Genomic DNA, 18,699 nt, shown 5'->3' with positions numbered 1-18,699 from the left:
CCCGATCTCCATCTTCCTCAGCCGTCGAAAAACATCAAGAGCAGCAGAGTTATAAACTTGAAGGTAGTCTCAGTTAGGTCCAGGTAGCGTCGGGGGTGATGAATAAACGTTCGTTTCGTTGGAGTTCTGGGCCCAAAGCACCTTTTACAGTATTCCTCGCAAGACTTTTCAGAAAGAGGCAATGTGGAATTCAGAAGGAGCTTGTTAAGGAAAGGACAACATACTTCGATCAGATTGAAGAAACTGCTGTGGAGGACAGGCAAGACTTTGCTGAGGATTGTGACAATTTGAACAAAACCTCCTAAATGTTTGACTTTTTGAAGATATCTCATTCCTCGTCTGTCATGCTCATGGGAGAGCTTCTCTCTTGGCTTGAATTTTAGTTTGAATTTCCTTTTTTTTTTTTTTTCTTCTTTTCTCTTTGAGACAAGGTTGAATAGTCTTTGTTTCTGTCTTCAATTTTATTTTTTTGGTTATATAGTCATGGTCTTTTTTTCTTTTTTTTTAATGACTATTGACTGATAATTTTACCCAATTATCGTTTCTATTTATGTTTTTGCCAGTTTGTTTATGAATAGATGAAGAACAAAAAGTGTTACCCTACCTATGATCCTGTTACTATTTATTAAATGCAATGGTTTGGTGCTTTATAATCACTCCTTGTGTATTTGTAATCAATGAACCTTTCCTCATGTCATAAATAACTTAATCTAAATATAATTCATTTAAAGATAATATATACTATAGTGTTATATTTTATAGTATTTTATATCTTTTTTATGTTATTCATATTAGAATTATTATTTTCACATTTAATTCTTAATCTTTTAATTTACCCATTTAGCCTATAACTTTCAGGTAATTGGGTTAAATAATTAAGTAAAAAACACTTTTAATTTATTTCAGATGAAATGATCAACTAAATATACAAAAAAAAAAAACCAAAATAACCTTTACTCCTTTAGATTCTTTTGTGTTTATAATCCTACCCATTCATGACTTGTTGTGGCATTTTCCATAGCGAAAATTGAAAATCCGAGTGGTATTCAATACAAAAACAACTTATAGTAATACGGATCGATGGGGCATGTTTTAAAGTTCAATTATTGGAATAACTCATCTAATATAGACATAAAAATAGGGCAAAATAAGATTTAATTAACATAATTTTGTGTCGTTATTGAGTAATAACTTGGATCAAGTTGATTTTGACAAAATAGGTTTTATGTTAAGTTGTTTATTTATTTATTTATCATGGAGAACATGCCTTATTTAGCAACTTCTTTTTAGTTTTGATGTAATGAATCTACTATAATAGTGGTTTATAGATAATACATGATTATTGATGAGAACTCATAGCCAACTTGGTATGAGCTAGTAGTCAATCTTCAAGGAAGTTGAGCTTCAAGATTTGGATTACTTAAAAAGAGCCAAAACTAGATTGTTTGTAGGTCTTATAAAACTAAAAAAGGTCTATGATTAAATGTTTCAACAAGGGTTAGTGTCATTCAATTTCAATCCACATTGGGTTTTCCTGAGACCCCTCTAATTAGAAGTCGATATAGAGGTTGTCTTTTTTCAGTGGGTCCCATATGAATGGATGGTCCAAATTACTGCCTCAGATTGAGACATGTCTAAGAAAATCTCATGGTCATTAAGTTATTGAGAGTCCTAGGTTCCTTTGAAGTAGAGACACCTTATTGGACCCTTGACCCAGGCTGCAATATGAAAATGAGATAATGATCACATTCTCTTTTTTACTAACTATTTTTGGGAATAATAATGGTCAAATTCTTATTTTTTTTCTTCTCCATGGGAACCCTTACAATTTCGACAAATTGAAACTAAACATTGCAATATTCTTTTAGATAGAATTGAAAGATTTTTTTTCTCTAATAACCATTCAATAATTTTTCTATGAACTCAGGTAATTCAAAATTAAACTGATCAAGTCTGAACTGTTTCATACATGCATGGTACTTCTAGAGGGTACAAGAAAGGAAAATATGAAGCACGGAGTATTGACAAACGAGGCACAAAGATTTATGGAAATTATACTCTTTGTTGAATGTTGGGCAATCAATCACTTAAAAGCAAATATTCTAGGCCCAACTTTAACACTTCAAGAAAATTTGAAAGTCTCTTGTCAAATAAAAAATCACGAGTCCATTGGATTCTCCAGGGTTGTCCATTGAGGAGAAGTAATTCTTCTTTTGGAAAGCCTTCAAGGGTAGGGCTCTCCAAGTGAGGTTTGTCTCTCGGAAGAGTTAGAGAAGACTCCAGTTCTGATTCAACTTAGTGGAAGAGGGGTTTAGATCTAATAGTTTGTAAGGGAAGTGGGAGGAGGGGGGAACTCTTCCCCTCCCCCTTCTCTATCCGTAAATTGAGTTCTTAGGGTGACAAGAAATAGTGGGAGGAAGCAGTACCAGAAGAGGGAAGGGGACCCCCTACTTTTTGTCCATGCCAGAAGTTTTCTCTGGACGGAAAGGGAGTGGAGACTTGCCCCCCTTCCCCGAGTAAAACAGGAGAAATGGTGAAAACCTGCATCTGTCTGTCAACAGGAACGAGATGGAACGAGTCCAAGTAGATGATGGTATCCTAATGGGGACATGGAATCTGACTCCGCCCCAGTAAAATCCAAGTCAGGGTTGCAAACTCCAGGTTGACTTGACCAACTCACGAATCAACCCAGTGAGTGACGAATCCAATTCACGAATTAAACGAATTATTTATTTCTGTCTTTCTTTATTCATGGTTCAGGTTGCAAACTTGCAACGAAGTGTTGACGTATGGATGAGAGCAAGTCTGGATTTGCGGTCTTCCTGCTATAGACATTCCAAATTCTGTGGAGTCAATGTGAAAGAGAAAGCTTCTTCTAGATTCATTAATAAAATCACAAGAAATATCTCGAGTCTTTTGAAAATTAAGCCAAAGAACTTTCAAATTGACGTAGCCTTCCTAACTAACCATCATTTCTCCCAAAGAAAATGCCTTCATTGACGTTTTCATGCCTAGCTACCCAGCACTAGTCAAGGATTTCATAGTCATCACATGGTCCCTCTTTCGGTATTTTTATGGGAAATATTGTACATATATTATGTTGCATGCCGAATCTGATTTAGATACTAATTTCATAAATCTACAGGGTTTTTGTTAACTCAGACTCAAGACTCAATTTAGACACATGAAAATCGGGGTTGGATTGGGACTCACTAGTTCGGTGATTGGACTTGGAACGAGTTGGAAGGGATTCAAGTAGAATAGAAGAGTCGAATCCCTCCCTATAACTCGACTCACCCAAGTCGCAATCGACTCGATAAGTAAGAAAACCATGTATAATATATAATTATTATATTCATTGATTGGATCAATCGATACAACATAATATATAAATTTGAATGTAACATCTCATTGTAGGCATACATATTCACTTATAAATCATTGTGTGACTTTTTAGTCATTGGTATCTTACATGGCTCCTCTTAATCATCAGGATTAGTTACCTATATACCCCTAATATATAACATAAATATATAATCAAACTAATGCTTATAAAACCATTGTAATATTTACAAAAATACCAAATGCCCTGATATCGAAATTTAACTTTGGCAAAAAAAAAAGCTTCCATATTGTTTGACTTTTTTCTCCCATGAGGGCATGTAAGTTATTCGTTATGGCCTTCACGATGATATAAGACTTACTCAATAATTATACTCTTCATCAAATTAATCAAGACCTTTAGGTCTAAAAGAACCCTAATGAGTCCACATTAAGTGTTATGCATGCAATAACATTATTATTTTATTTATAGTCTAATTAATTTTATTTATTTATGTTAAAGGATTAATAGACCACAAGGGTATTGTTGTAATATTTTATGTTAAACCTTGTAAGGGTGAACCCTATTTATGGGGTAAGAGTAATGAGAAGGACAAACATTGATTTAGCGTAAACAAGAGTTTTGAGTTTTCCTCAACAAGCTTAGGGGTGTACGTTCTTCTCAAAGAACTTAGGGTTTTCAAGCTTCCCTTTGGCTTGATTTTTGTTTTTCTCTACTTCCTCAGATTCGGGATCATAACAACTGGTATCAGAGTAGGAATACAATGAGCGATTCTTCGTCCAAAGGAAAATGGATTGCCGTGCTTGATCTATTGGAAGAAATACGTGGACTTATAGTATGGGAAGAAGCCTTGCGGGACGGAAAGCGTAAAAATTCCAATAAAATTTCTGCAATGGAGAGGCATCCCGCTGCCGCAGAAAAGGTTAGTCGACCTAAACTCGCTCGAGATGCTGTAACAGACGGGCAGAAAGGCCAAGTGCCAGAAATTTCACAAATTCTGAGCAGGGAAGTCATGCACAAAAATCCTGAGCATGGCAATGAGACCTAGAAAATCCAAAACATCACACCCACCTTCTCGAATAGGAGAACGAAAAATCAAATCACCTTTGCTCACGGCAAGCAAAACTCCTTCCCAAACATGAGAAGGAAAAATTTCCAGTGACTCTTCCAACCAGGAAATGTTTTCGAGATATGATTCTCACAGGAAGGGCTGATTTGGGTTTGGCATCAACAATCCCCTTCTCACGGGACGCAAAACATCTCCTAGTACAGGAGACACAAAAAATATGAGAGCCCTCTATTTCGAAAAATCTCTAAGCGGCGAAGCCCCAAAGGGCGTTGTTCGCCATCGAAAAAAGAAGAGGCTCCGTCGGCTTCATTGGACAAAATTCCGGTGGGCTTTGGCTTCCGGACTCTCACTCTCCCTCTCAATCTCGCTCTTGGTAGCCCAACGGGGAGCTAACTTCAACGTATTTTGGGGTAAGTTTATGGAACACGCTCAATTGGTATGTCTAAACAATTCTTCCATGGGGGTGAAGGGGCTCCAAGTGGCTGAGCAGCAACGACGCTGCTCGAATTTTTAGCTTGGTGATTTTCTATTTTGTCAAGCAGAGAAATATAACCATTTTGACAGAATTCCTATTTTTGTGTCTGAAATGCGAGTTGGGATTTTTTTGGGGATTCCGGGATTGATAGTAACAATTCTATGGGGGATGAATGATTTTTCTATTGATGAGAACAACAACAGTGAGTTTGTTCTTGGTCAAATTGACAATGTTGTGCTGAAAGTTTTGGGTCCCATGTATGATGCTCGGGCCCTGTTAGTAGAAAATTTTCTATTCGGTGGGAGTTCTGAATATGAGAAGGGAGCCAATGTGGAAAAAATGGAGATAAATTTTTTTTAGGTGTGTTGGGAATGGTCTTGTGGATGCATTATTTTTATGTGGCTGGGTTGGACAGTGAGACGAATTGTCCACTAGTTACTGCTATTACAGTGCAGAAAGGGGCTCCAGTAGATAGCCGGGGTGGCACTAATCCAGAGGAGATATTTGATGAGAATAAAAAGACTTCGATAGGATTTTTGGGTGTTACTGGTTCTAACTTCATCATTGGAGTGCTCTGCAGAGAAGGTATGGTGGAAATAGCAACTGCCCTATTTTTTGAACTAAAAAAAAATGGGTTGGCACGACATGATTTTATTTCTATGAAATTGATGGATGCCAAGTTTAATGAAGTTGGTGAAGAGGGTATCTTCGAGTTGCTTCACTGGATTGAAATGGGAATGGTTTTGGATGTTGTTGTCTACTCTGTTGTGGTTGATAGACTCTGTAAAGAAGGATGTCTGAAAGAGGCTTTAGATTTCTGTGAGAGGATGAGAGCCAACGGTGCACTTGCATTTTTTTGTGAGTACCACAACCGGGGACTTTTACCTGACTTTTTGGGTTTTCTTATTTTGGTGAGGGGACTGTTTATTAAGGGTAGAATGGAAGATGCAAAAACCATTATGAAAGAGATGCTCCAAAGTCCATATATAACAGAGTTGATAGATAAAGCAGGGAATGAGATTGAAATAGAGTCACTAACACATTTTCTCGATGGTTTAGTAGATCATGGAATTATTCTCGAGGCATTCAATGAGCTTGATGTAATGTCTGAAATAAAGGTGGCATACTGGAATACTATGCTAAGGAGTTTGATGTTTTTGGGAATTGTAGAGAAAGGGCTGTGGGGGATGATTTTTCATATTGTGGATAGAAAACAAATCAAATTCTGGACAATCTCATGGACAACACTGCTGTTGGGCTCTACATAAAGAGGTCATCCTAGCGAGGCCATAGAGCTCTTTCCAGAAAAGAAGTGGAAAACTAATGATCCCAATTCTGTAACTATAACTGGCCTTCTTTCTATATGTTCACTGTTAAGGAAGGTGAAAATGGGTCAAGTAGTACAGCTTCCTGGCCAATTTGAGGACATTGGACTGGCTCCATTGGGTGACTGCAGGGTGGTTGTTCTCAATACAGTTGGGTATGCACATAATAGGTCCCTTGAAGAGGCTCATGGATTCTTCAACATTTTTTTTGTGCTGCTGCTGTGGCACTACAGCAACCAGTGCTGACTACAGTGGCACTGCAAAAACCAGTGCGGAAATTTAAAATTGTTGTTGCTGTTGCAGTGAAGAAAGGTGCAAAATAGCAGAAAATGCAAACTGAGAGTAAGGAATTTATTTCATCGATGGAAAATCTGGGTGCTGCTAGTGGAACAATAGGCTCTGCTAACCAGGATAATGGGGTAATGTTGATGGTGGTATATACAAACTATGGGAGGAATACAATCAAATTTTTTTTAGCACTGAACACTCTTCCAACGGTATGGAAGGTCACTCTGTTCCAACAGAATTGAAGGTCAATCTGCCCACAGTTAAAATTCCCAATCTCTTGCAGTGGGCTCATCCTATACTGGTTGAAATGACTACGATAGAGGGAGAGTTCTGGAATTATATAATCAGAGGTTATGATGAAAAGGGGACTGTTATACTTGCTGAAAATTATTGGGTGGGTGAAGTGAGAAAGAATGGGGAGACTAATGGGTTCTTCCACCAAATGATGTCTCTGATGCCAGTGCAGGACACAGGGCTGCCAGACAGCCAAGGAAACAATGTTGTTGTGGTAGTCCAGAAAACATTGTTGCTAGACAGCCAAGGACACAGTGTTGTTGTTGTAGTGCAAAAAATATTGTTGCTAGGCAGCCAACAACCAGTGTTAAAACCAGTGGCAGTGCAAAATGATAAAGGTGCGATTAATTTTGGAAATTTTGATAGTTGTTGGCTGTAATTGAGTAGATGCTCCAGAAATTTTTTTGGTCATTGACAGCCGTAGTTTTGGGTTTGGATCGTCATGGATACTTATTCTAGCCCATGTTGGCATGCGGGTTTGTAGGCTACAAGCATTCTATGTTGTGATTCCTGTGGAGCATGTGTGTCGACATAGTGTTGTGATTTCTGTGGAGAAAAATATTGCAGAGCAAACAACATTACCAATTCTTGGTATATCTAGGAATTTAGCTATTGTTGGGGTGGACCCTTCTGTAATGGGCATAGGTTGTAGCTGTTGCAATTCCTACTGCTGTGAAGGCACTGTATGAGGACACATGCCTTGCTTTCTATTTGGGCATAACTCTTTCTATTTGGGGGAGGTTGGTAAAGGAGCTAAAAGAAAACTTGTGGTCAACATGATAATGAACAATATGACGAATGCTTTGTCTACAAATGGAGCACACATTTATCTACATCCCTGGGTATCTTTTCACCAACTTCTCTGCCAAATTCCAGCAACATTGTTGCTGACAAGTCAGACCTCCAACATATTTTTGTTGGGGACATGCTACATTTTGCCCATGAGGCAAACGTTGTGGCAGATCACACAAGGGTTGTTAATATCAAACCAGAAGTTGCCAATTTGGAGCAAGTGATAGTTCAACTTGTTGTTTGGTTGTTTATCCATATTGGGGTATGCTACAACAAGTGATGCTTGCAGTGTCGGCAAAAAAAATAATTACTTCTCTGGTAGAATGCTCTAGTTTTGTCATCCAGAGGGCTGTCCCAGATACCGTGGATACTACTTGGGAGCAGGTGGAAACGTCGGCTAGCAGACCCTATCTTCGAACTTGAGGACAAACTCTTTCTTCCAAGGGGATGTAATGTTATGCATGCAATAACATTATTATTTTATTTACATTAATTTACTTTATTTTATTTCAGTTAAAGGATTAATAGGCCACAAGGGTATTTTTATAATATTTTATCTTAAACTTTGTAAGGGTGAACCCTATTTAAGGGGTAAGAGTAATGAGAAGGACAAACATTGATTTAGCGTAAACAAGGGTTTTGAGTTCTCCTCAACGAGCTCAGGGGTGTGCGTTCTCCTCAAAGAACCTAGGGTTTTCAAGCTTCCCTTCGGCTTGATTTCGTCTTTCTCTTCTTCCTCTCTACGAATCGTTGTGTTAGATCTTGTTAGATCTGGAATCATAACATTAAGTAACTCTTTTGGAAGCCATATCAAAATGGCATTAATGTAAATACCTCTCCCACATCAAAGAGAAGGCAAAAGAGGTAATTAAAATGTCTTCTCATAAGGATGGTACAAGGGTGTAGTTAAGGAAGATGATGTATGTGTACTTATGTCTTTTTTTTTTAAAGCTTGTAGCCCTAAGAGCATTATAGTCATTATGAACCTCTTTGCACAACTATAAATAGAGTCTCAATGAATGGGGTAGATCATTAAGTCTCTCCCCTTTCTCTCAAATTCCTCTCTAGCTTTTTCTCTTCTCCCAAGCTCTCTCTTTCTATATCTCTAGTCGTCTCTTCCCTTTACCTCTCATCTTCTTTCTTTCTCTTCCTTTCTTTTTCTCTTTTTCTTCCTCTCCTCTATCACCACCTTGGCCAAGGGCCTTGTCATGAGATCCTAAATCCAACATGGTATCAGATAAGTGGATTTAAGATACCAATATTAAGATAGTGATTAAAATTATCAAGCTTTATGTAAAGTTCTTTTGAAGAAGCAAGGATTAGGCTTCACCAAAGAAAAGTTCTTTATCCTTGTTTTTTCCCTCTAATATCATTGGCACCGAGGCTTTCATCTCTGAAAGCTGAGCAAGGGATGGTGATTCTCGTTTAATCTAGATAGAAAGCTTAAAAGTTACATCTGTTGCTTCAATGGTAACTGTTTCATGACTTTTTTATACTCGATTTTTAAAATCTAGTTCAATTGATCAAGCTCGGTTATGCTGTTATTTTTGTGCATGAAAAGTTGATTTGGTTGCTGGGAAAATACTTGTGAAGGAGCTCTTATGATTAACATAACTAAAGCTCATTGATCTGGTGTGTTTTTTAGTTTTTGATTTTGTTATATGTTGTTCATCCATGAAGAACTCAGTTTGCTAAAAAAGAGGGATGCCGAGACCCTCGAAGGTTGATATCATTTTTTTGTTTCATGATTATGGAATGTTGAATGATATTTGATTGAAGCTAGGCTTGTTTATCATTGTTTTCATGAGTATAAAGAAGCCATGCATACTTGATTAAGATCTCTTGATGTTTCATTGTTTGATGATGATAAGTTGATATTCAAAATTGAACTTGTGAAGTTTTCTTTGGAAGTACCAAATTTGTTTTGATTAATAGAGGATGCATGCTGGTGTTTTTCCTCTTATTGGAAAGTGTTTCACTTTGAGATAAAGGGTGAATTGACTTACCTAATCAAGAAAAAAAGGAAATTAGAGGTTGTCTTTTGGATGATAGTTGGTGCCTAAAACATAGAAGGAAACGGCTTATCTATAAGAATCATGACCACTTCAACGTTGAAGTTTTTCGAATGCAGATTGGGATGGATCACCTGATGTCGGGAAGTCCATTTTTGGGTACTATACCTTAGTTGGAGGTAAGTTGGTTACATAGAGAAGCAAAAAACAAAATATTGTTGCCAGATCTAGTGTTGAAGTAGAGTACAAAGCTATGACCCACACAATTAGTGAGTTTCTATGGATCAAATCCCTTCTTACTGAATTGGATTTATATAAAGGAGCTTCTATGGAATTATATTGTGACAACCAGGTGGTTATTATATCACTTCAATTCCGGTCTTCTACGAGAGGACAAAACACATTGAAGTAAAATGTGACTTTATACAGGAGAAATTTCAGGCTGATATCTTATCTCTCAAACATGTTTCATTACAAGGGCAGGTGGCAGACATTCTTACGAAACCAGTCATATTCAAGATTTTAACTACTCTATGTGGCAAGCAAGGTATCTACGATGTTTTCTCTCCCCCAGCTTGAGGGGAAGTGTTGGAAGACATCTCGAAATGACATCAATGTAAATACCTCTCCCATGTCAAAGAGATGGCAAACGAGGTAATTAATAGATCTTCTCGTAAGGATGACACAAATGTGTAATTAAAAAAAATGTATGTCTACTTATGTCTTTTATTTTCAAAGATTGTAGCCCTAAGGACATTGTAATCATTATGAACCTCGTTACACAAGTATAAATAGATGCTCAAGGCATGAGATAGATCATTAAGTCTCTCTCCTTTCTCTCAAATTTATCCTTAGCTTTCTCTCTTCTCCCAAGCTCTCTCTCTCCATCTCTCTAGTTGTCTCTTCCCTTTACATCTCTTCTTCTTTCTTCCTCTTCCTTTATTTTCCTCTTCTTCTTCCTCTCCTGTCTCACTACCTTGGTCAAAGACTATGTCAGGGGATCCTTAATTCAACAAATTCATAGCCATAATCGTAACATCATTTTCTTAATATTACAAATAGTATGTAAATAATTTTGTCATATTTTAAGTGTACCTATAAGTAATACATTACGGTTTAAACTTGACGAGTTAGTTTCATTATTTTAATTTATTAATACCCTCATGCATCTTCCTTAATGCTATGCATTTATTTCTCCAAACTTATTTATTTATCCATTTAATTGTTGCATTTATAAGTATAGAACATGGCATGTCTAAACTCTTGACACTTATCCCTCCTTCGCCATCTTTCAATTTCCTGAATGAAATAAGATATCTATTTTTTATATAAAACTTATATTAAACATATATCAAATTTCAGTCATGGTTAACTCTAAAAATAAGTAATCAAATAATCTGAAAGCCTTGTTACAAGTAATAAATTCAAGATTGTAAGATTATTCTATTAGATGCTAGATATTACGTACATTGACATGCCCCCTTGCCCACCCTTGGTCCTTCTCTTCCCCGAACCAACACTCAGGCATCAAAAGTCTCTCTCTATCTCACTCAAAAATCTTATTTTTTCGTGATCCGAACTCCTTGTTAGACTTTACACACACAGAAAAGAGAAGGTAGACTTGGGTCTTGACAAAAAGGAGAAAGCAGTTTGAGTCTATTCATGTGGGCGTCGGATCTAATAAACAAAGAGGGCAGTGGGTGGACGTGAAAATGTCCTCAGCTGAGCATGCTGGTCCATGCATTAACTGGGTCACCTTGGAATGAGATGCACTTGTGGAAGATCAGACTCGCTGGACCGTGCCCTAGACTTAGCCAAGCATGTGATAGGGTGTGAATGGATTTTATACATGGTGGGGATCTTTTGTCATTCATGCCCGAATTCAAAGATTAAGTGGACTTCATAATTCATAAGTTTTTCTTTTCTTTTCTTTTCTGTTTTTCTTCGTATTCATCTACTACTACTACTACTACCATTTTCTTGAACTGATATTGTCATTTCTCCTCTCTAACCATTATCTTTTTCTTTGGACTGGGATAAGTCTTCTCTTCTAGAAACCTCCATTTGTTTCACACTCAATAGATAGATCAGTTTATGTCTTTGAGTTGATTTATTGATTCTTTATTCTTCTTTCTCTGTACATGTGAATTGGTTTTATAAAGTTATTATTTTAATCATTTGCACTTTTCCTATGAAAATATTCATAAAAAAACTAAAAAAAAACTAACTGAAGTCAGGAGACTTCATTCCCTTAGACTAAAGACACAATTATTCTAATGTTTGATATATGCGGGACTATTCTAATACACTCTCTCACGTGTAAACCCTCTTTCTAGTTACGCAGGTTATTTTTATAATATTTATTGTGATACCATGTTAAATTAGGTCAAACTTTATCTTAAAACGATTAGCCAAAGTTAGAGACCTCTTCCTAATTAATTGATGTGAGACAATTCTAGCATATCTCTTGATCTCTCTTATTTCATATCTTATATATATAGTATATGCCATTGTGTGAAAAAGTGGAGAGAGAACCAGTTTTAACACTAGCATCAACTCTTCCATGTTTTATTTCATTTTGATTAGGCACTAACATAGAGAAATTATGAAATATTTCTCTATATATTTCTTTAGTGACAAACACAACATAGAGCATAATATAACCAAGTCCATCATACCATTTATTTCATACTCTGAAACACGATCTATAATCCATGTTAAAATCTAAAAGGAGCTAAAAAAATTCTACTAGTATCTACAACCATATACAAGTGTACGATCTAAGGCGAATTCGACAACGGCGCCGAGCTCATCCCAGCTTCCGTTTGAGTAAAATGAACTCTCAGCTGTATCTGGGATGCTCGTACATGGAGTAGTCACAATAGATTGTGCTACTGTGCTCACCTGGCCTGATAATAACTGGCTTTGCTCTTCACTGTGGGTGATGATCACTGGTTTCATCTGAGTCTGGTTAGTATGGAAGGCTCGATAATAGCTTATTTCCTTTCTTGCATCAGACTCCATACTGCAGGTTTTGGAGCTTGAGTCAGTTGGGTTTTGTTTGATCAATTGTGAGGCACGCCAATTATCTGGTGCAAATTTTCTGGGTGTGGCTGTCCTCTTGAAGATTCTGCACAGAGTCCATACTTCCTGCCATCACCAACAAGAAAAGATCGAGTGAAGAAGATAACAACTAGCACAGCAACTTTACTCGATTATTTGTTCTATCATTCTACCTGGCTTTTTTGTTTAAAAAAAAAAAACAAAAAATCGATTACCCTATTACCCAGTAAGAGAAACCTAACTTCTAATATATAGATGTTTGAATAAAAGTAATTTAATCATATGTATAATTAATATCTCAAAGGTTTTATAATTTTGTTATGATTTTATGCGTTATATTTTGAAAGTTTTATTCACTGGTTAATGAAACACCCTTTTGCCCTTCCGAATAACGCAGATAAGAGAACAGGTTAGGGGTAATCGGTACGAACAAAGGGAATTTCTCTTGCTCATTCTATCCCTTACGGACACTTTCATCTCAACAACAACAAATCAATTCCTATCTTCTGTTGCTAAGGGAGATAAAACTTGAAGGAGAAATTTTAAATCTTACAGCTTCTTGGGTGTTCTTGACACTGGTATTGATGTTCTTCTCCGCATCAGCAGGAGGAAGACGAAATTCATGCATCATCCAGTCAGTCTTTGAACCTTTTCCAGCACTTCCTCTGTAGTACACCAGGGACTTCTTCAGGCCAACGCAGTTGTTGGCTTGAGAAGAGTAGATTGGTCTGTCGATGCCTGTAGCTTTCCAGAAACCAGACCCAGTCACCCTGTTTGGTCTTATGCTGTTCCTGTACTTCCTCCCCCTCAAGCAAAAGAAATAACATTCTTTGTCTCCTACATTGCTGACCCCTTTAACAGACAAAAAAAGCAAACATGAGTTAGATTTCTGTAGCTCTTAATGGTGCTGATGATAACAACTATGATTTGAATGTTAGTTCCCCCATAACAAAATCAAAACCAGATGGATTTGACATTCCAGAAAACCAGGTTCATGCTCTTCTTTACTGGTTTTACTTTTTAAGGGCTGTGCTAAAACCAATTCCCGTACAAGTCATAGAGATGTTTGAACGGTGACGTGAAAGACAACCTGCTGCTACTCTGGTTTTGGTAAAGCTCAACTAACTTAAATCCATGGTAGGTTTTGACTTCTGGAACTTTCATCGAATAACCTATACTTGTTGAGAAGATGAATAATGGTACTTTTTTTTTTTTTTTCTGATTTTCGTTTTCAAGGATTATAAAGAGATTCTGATCATAAATTTTATGAGGAAAAAGAAATCGAACTCTGTGGTGCAAAGAGGAACTCTTCAAAGCCATGCAGAAGCTTTAAAACTTGGCCAAAATTAAGTACCGGAAGTAAAGAAGACGATGATAAAAGAGCAGAAACAAATTACTCACTTGGAAGATCCCATGGGTTATATTTGTAGATATCAATCTGTTTGATGAGCTCAATACTGAGAGGTTTCTTCTCCACTTTACGACGGAGATAAAACCCAACAAGCTCCTCATCTGTCGGATGAAATCTGAATCCCGGAAGTGTCACTTCTTCCTCTCTGGTGTCCGAGCTGCACTTGTTCGCCACCTCCATCTCCATCTCCATCTCCATCTCCATCTCCGTCGCCAGTTTCTGAAGCAACTAAGGACCTTCCGTCACGGGCTTCTTATAAGTGTGAAGACGGTTCGTCTGGTCAAGCCGCGAAGGCCGATTTTTTTGTCTTTGAAACTAATGGGTCTTTAATGATTCAGAGAAGACTCGGCTAAATCGATGAAAAGAGATGTTTCCACTGTTAAAAGCCACCTGTGACACAGGAAAATATTTTATAAATGAATAATACTATTGCCGAAGATGAGGAAGAAGTTCTTGCAGCATGGATTTGACTGAACTCCAAGTTGGACTTTCCGTAGATTTCGTTTATAAAAAAATAATTGTTGTGAAAGCAAAAATCCATCATTGTTGTTGACATTTCCTCCCTCATTCAAAGTTTCCACAACATCCCTTTTTATAAGGGATATTTAGGAAAATACCAGAATAAAAAATTTTAATTAGCCAAAAATTGAAGTTTCAAACTTATTTAATTAGCTAAACGTCCTTTGATAAAAGATGCTCTCAGAAATTTGTATATATATATATATATATATATATATATACAAGGGTGATCTAATACGAAAATCTATTTTGTGCGAAACATGCGAAACGCTATCTCAGCTGTTCGATCAAACGAATATCTCAGCTGTTTCGCATGTTTCTCACCAAATAGTTTTTCCTATTGGATCACCCTTGTATATATATATATATATATATAAAATAGAAAAAAATCCCATTTTGTAATATTAACAACTTAAGGTATGTTTGGATTAAGGGACAAGTCATATGATTTATTTAAAAAGGAAAATTAGGAACAAGTGATAAGTTAAGTATCATAAATTTATTATCACACTAAGAAATACTTATTATAAATATTTTTGGGAGCATAAAATAATATGTTCTAATATAGGACATGGTCTTAATTCAAATAAATATAATAAAATATTAATAATAGTTTTAATAATAGAATATGAACTTGAATAGTTTATTTAGTTACCATATCAATCTACAAGATCTAGGGGAAAAAAACTGAACTCAATGTAGAACAATAATGGTCAAATGAGTGATATAGTTGAAATTGATGAACAAAAATAAAAATAAGTCACTCCAATAATCAATATGTAAACTTAAAAATTTAATAACTTAATAAATAAAGAGTTAGATTGTAGATCAAAAGCAGAGTCACACGATTGCTCACTATTATAAGGTTATTGGGTGTCTGATTCATAAAATAGGTACTTTTATGTCGACCTACTTCAAGGAGAAAGAAAAAATGATATGCATTATCATTAACTTGTGGATCGAACAAAAAACAAGTCTTCTCTATACACTTAAGAAGGATCACTACAAGATTTCCAAGGCACTATATACATTGTATAAGTATCGGCCTGTACCCATAATTACCTCCATAGTACAATTATTAGGTATTCAAGTACATGTTGTTCTACCTCATTCAAATTAAATAGATATTTATGAATTATATCAATGTATTTATTATTATTTAATTTAATTTAATTATTCACTCTATTATATTATAATTAATAAAAGTAAGTATATTAGTCATAAACCTATATATATTAATATATTTATAATAATAATGATGTATTATAAGTACTTTAGTTTATTATAAATTATAAATTATAATATAATAATAATTATTAATAATAAATAAGATACTTCTTTATTCTTATTTTAAAATTTTAATTATTTTAATCATTAATCAATGTCACATTTTTAATGGACATACCATCATATAAGCTTAAAATGAAGTAAAGTAGAAAAATGAAGGAGAGAAAGGACGAGAAAAAAAACATGTGGATTGATTTGTTAATTTATCTCAGTTGTCGTGATCATCTAGAATGATTCCGATTCCTCAAATAGTTTAATCTCTGGAGGCGTTACCCATCTTGTTTAGGTTTTTTTGATCTAGATCATTGTCACTATCCCCCCGTTGTTGACTTCCAACTGTGATAATATTTGGGTATGAGATTTCGTAACGATCAAAGACAAACTAGAAGAAGACCCAAATTCTGTGGATGACAATTTCAGTTAAATACCCAATTTCAAAAACATATTTTGAGAAACAACGATGCCATGAATTTATTTTGAAAAATACCCAACTTTGACCGGTCCACTGTACATGTGTTACCACGTCATCAGTATAGTGTGAGTAGATGAACACATCAACTGCTATGTCACTATTCCAACACGCCATCTGCCATGTAAGCTACCACATCATTAAATGATAAAAATTTGAATAATTTTTTTTATTTTAAAAAATCAAATTTATGAATACACTTTTTATTACCTTCTATAAAAAAAATAATAAATTATTAAAAAATCTAATAAACAACAGCTAGATCTTGTTTCTTGACAGAGATAAACCTTGCCAAGTGATCATCTAAATCCTGCTATGCTTGGCTGTATTTCTTCTCCCATCCAAATCCCAGTAACCGCATCGTCTTCCACAAGAAGCTCGGTAGGGAGTGTCGCAAGAAAGTAAGTCGAGTCGCTGTATCTAGTGCCGTCGAAAATCCATTCTCCATGAAAGTCACAGACAGAAAGCCAGGATTCGTTCCTAATACAGAGGCACAAGTAGAATCAAAAGAAAGTCTCTTGAACACTTCCTGAAAATCCAGCGTCAAACCCCTAGAGACAGCATTTTGCAGCACAGGCAAGAGGCCTTCCCTCACCACCTCATGGTTCTTCTCCACATAGAAGCTCTGAAACCTCTTGGAGATGAATCGCGAGATCGCCATCTTCCTTTGCATAAACCAACACTCCCCATCGGCGTTAAATATCCCGGCACCCAGGAAGTCGAATATCTCAACGAAGTTGGGGCCTTTGTCGAAGTTAGCGAAATTCGTCTTCATCATGTATTCTGGGGGTCGCAAGTGCAGACAATCTCCTTCCAGTGATGACAGGGCAAAAATAGGGCTTATCATATAATGACGTGGTAGATTACATTGGCAGACGATGTGTTCATCTACTAACACTGTATTACTGACGTGGTAAAACATAACTAGTCAAAGCTTAAATATCACTTTGATCGGTCAAAATTGAGTATTTTTCAAAATAAGTTCATGGTGTCGTTGTTTCTTAAATGCAAAGTCTGTCGGGGTTGTCTCCATCGCCTGACCAGATCGCAAGGTTTGAAACAGCTAGTCATTTTAGGACTCTATATCATGGAATGGTGATACAGACTCGCGAGGTCTTGAGTTTAAAAGCTGGACTCAGAGTGAGTTAGGGAGAATCACAGTAGGGGTAAGTCTGACTCCTTAACTTGACAACCTGCCCTCTCCAGAATTCGAGTTGACTCATCATGAGAAGTGGCTCACAGAGTCTTGTCTTTCAAAAAACAGGGTATCGACCTTCTGATATAATCCCTGGTTGACCGGAGCCGAGTCCTAGCTCTGAACCACATTTGATTTAAAAACAGAAAGCGAAAGAAATAAAAGAAAAAGTTTCATTAATATCTGGGAGAAAAATTCAAAACAAAAAGGGAAGATTATTGTGTTTTTGTCACAGGAAGCGTTCAAAATTCAAACCATCTGCTATCATTTTTCAAAGAACGGATGGTGGTGGTGAGAGCGGCCGGAGACGACTTTGAAGAGACGACTGGACTTTCTCCGGTCAACCGTTGGAAGAAAAAAGAGGGCTGTGGAGAATAATTAATGGCCCGTAACTGAAGATACGAACAAAGGAGGAAGAAGAAGTCGTCAGGGTGACGCTGCGTCTTTGGACGAAGCAAATTTGACTTGGAAGTTAGAACTTAGAACGAGGGCCTTCAGAACCTTCACGTTGATCAATAATAATGTGTGACGTTGAAGTGAAGCTCTATCAGCAGGCAAGCAATTTTATAAAATTTAAACCTAGGTACATCTATATTTTAGCTTAATTTTTAAATATTAATTAATTAAATTAAAATTTGATTTTTTATTTTTAGTTATTTCTTATCTTATACTTTTATTATTATTGATATGAGTTTATTTTTTTATTAATTTTAATTATAAATAGAGATAATAGCATTATTATAAATTTGATGAATTACATATTATAAATAATAAAAATGGGTCTAACAAAGATTAATTTGACTTGATTCCTCTCTCTCTCTCTCTCTCTCTCTCTCTCCTATGTTTTGTTAGAATTAGAAAGTTGAAATTGGTTCTTTGAACTCAAAAAGACCAATCACAACCTCTTGTGCTTAAGAGGTTCTACAATTTTGTTTTGTCATCTCTCGGTATTGTTGTATGCAAGTTAATCACGCTTATGCACTTGTAAACAATGTATCTTATCTTAATAAAAAAGATGAACATAGCTTAAGAAATATTGTTGAAGATTAAACCTAAAGCTCATTTCTTGAAGAGGAAGAAGAGATTCTTGAAGTTAGTTTTTGAAGTCGGTTCATTATGTCATTGTGTTCTAAATAAATTGCAAAACGCAACTTTAA

The 18,699-nt window shown here is 36.0% G+C and overlaps 2 protein-coding genes across 2 annotated transcripts; both read right to left on the bottom strand.

The window, feature by feature from the left end:
* Positions 1-12,346: 12,346 nt before the first annotated feature.
* On the bottom strand, positions 12,347-14,276 carry LOC137951281 (transcription factor JUNGBRUNNEN 1-like). The gene is made up of 3 exons (XM_068797868.1): positions 14,063-14,276; positions 13,215-13,513; positions 12,347-12,748 (listed from the first exon to the last, which is right to left on the bottom strand). The coding sequence occupies exons 1-3, from the start codon at positions 14,274-14,276 to the stop codon at positions 12,347-12,349; spliced, it is 915 nt and encodes a 304-aa protein (XP_068653969.1).
* Positions 14,277-16,660: 2,384 nt separating this feature from the next.
* Positions 16,661-17,125, bottom strand: LOC137951280 (cytochrome P450 86A7-like). The gene has a single exon (XM_068797867.1). It carries the CDS (start codon positions 17,123-17,125, stop codon positions 16,661-16,663), a length of 465 nt encoding a protein of 154 aa, XP_068653968.1.
* Positions 17,126-18,699: the final 1,574 nt, after the last annotated feature.

The sequence above is a fragment of the Aristolochia californica genome, unplaced genomic scaffold (genome assembly GCF_029961685.1).
Source record: "Aristolochia californica isolate CCGP_79_NKW_82.1479 unplaced genomic scaffold, dmAriCali1.0.hap1 SCAF_15, whole genome shotgun sequence".
Taxonomy (NCBI): domain Eukaryota; kingdom Viridiplantae; phylum Streptophyta; class Magnoliopsida; order Piperales; family Aristolochiaceae; genus Aristolochia; species Aristolochia californica.
This window is presented reverse-complemented; position numbering and strand designations above follow the sequence as displayed.

Bases quoted from the DNA above. Each gene is read 5' to 3' on its own strand.
- LOC137951280 (XM_068797867.1), bottom strand. From the start codon at position 17,125: ATGATGAAGACGAATTTCGCTAACTTCGACAAAGGCCCCAACTTCGTT.
- LOC137951281 (XM_068797868.1), bottom strand. From the start codon at position 14,276: ATGGAGATGGAGATGGAGATGGAGATGGAGGTGGCGAACAAGTGCAGC. The intron at 13,514-14,062 runs GTGAGTAATTTG...TGTCTGTTAAAG, and splicing joins TAACCCATGGGATCTTCCAA to GGGTCAGCAATGTAGGAGAC. The intron at 12,749-13,214 runs GTAAGATTTAAA...TGGTGATGGCAG, and splicing joins TCAAGAACACCCAAGAAGCT to GAAGTATGGACTCTGTGCAG.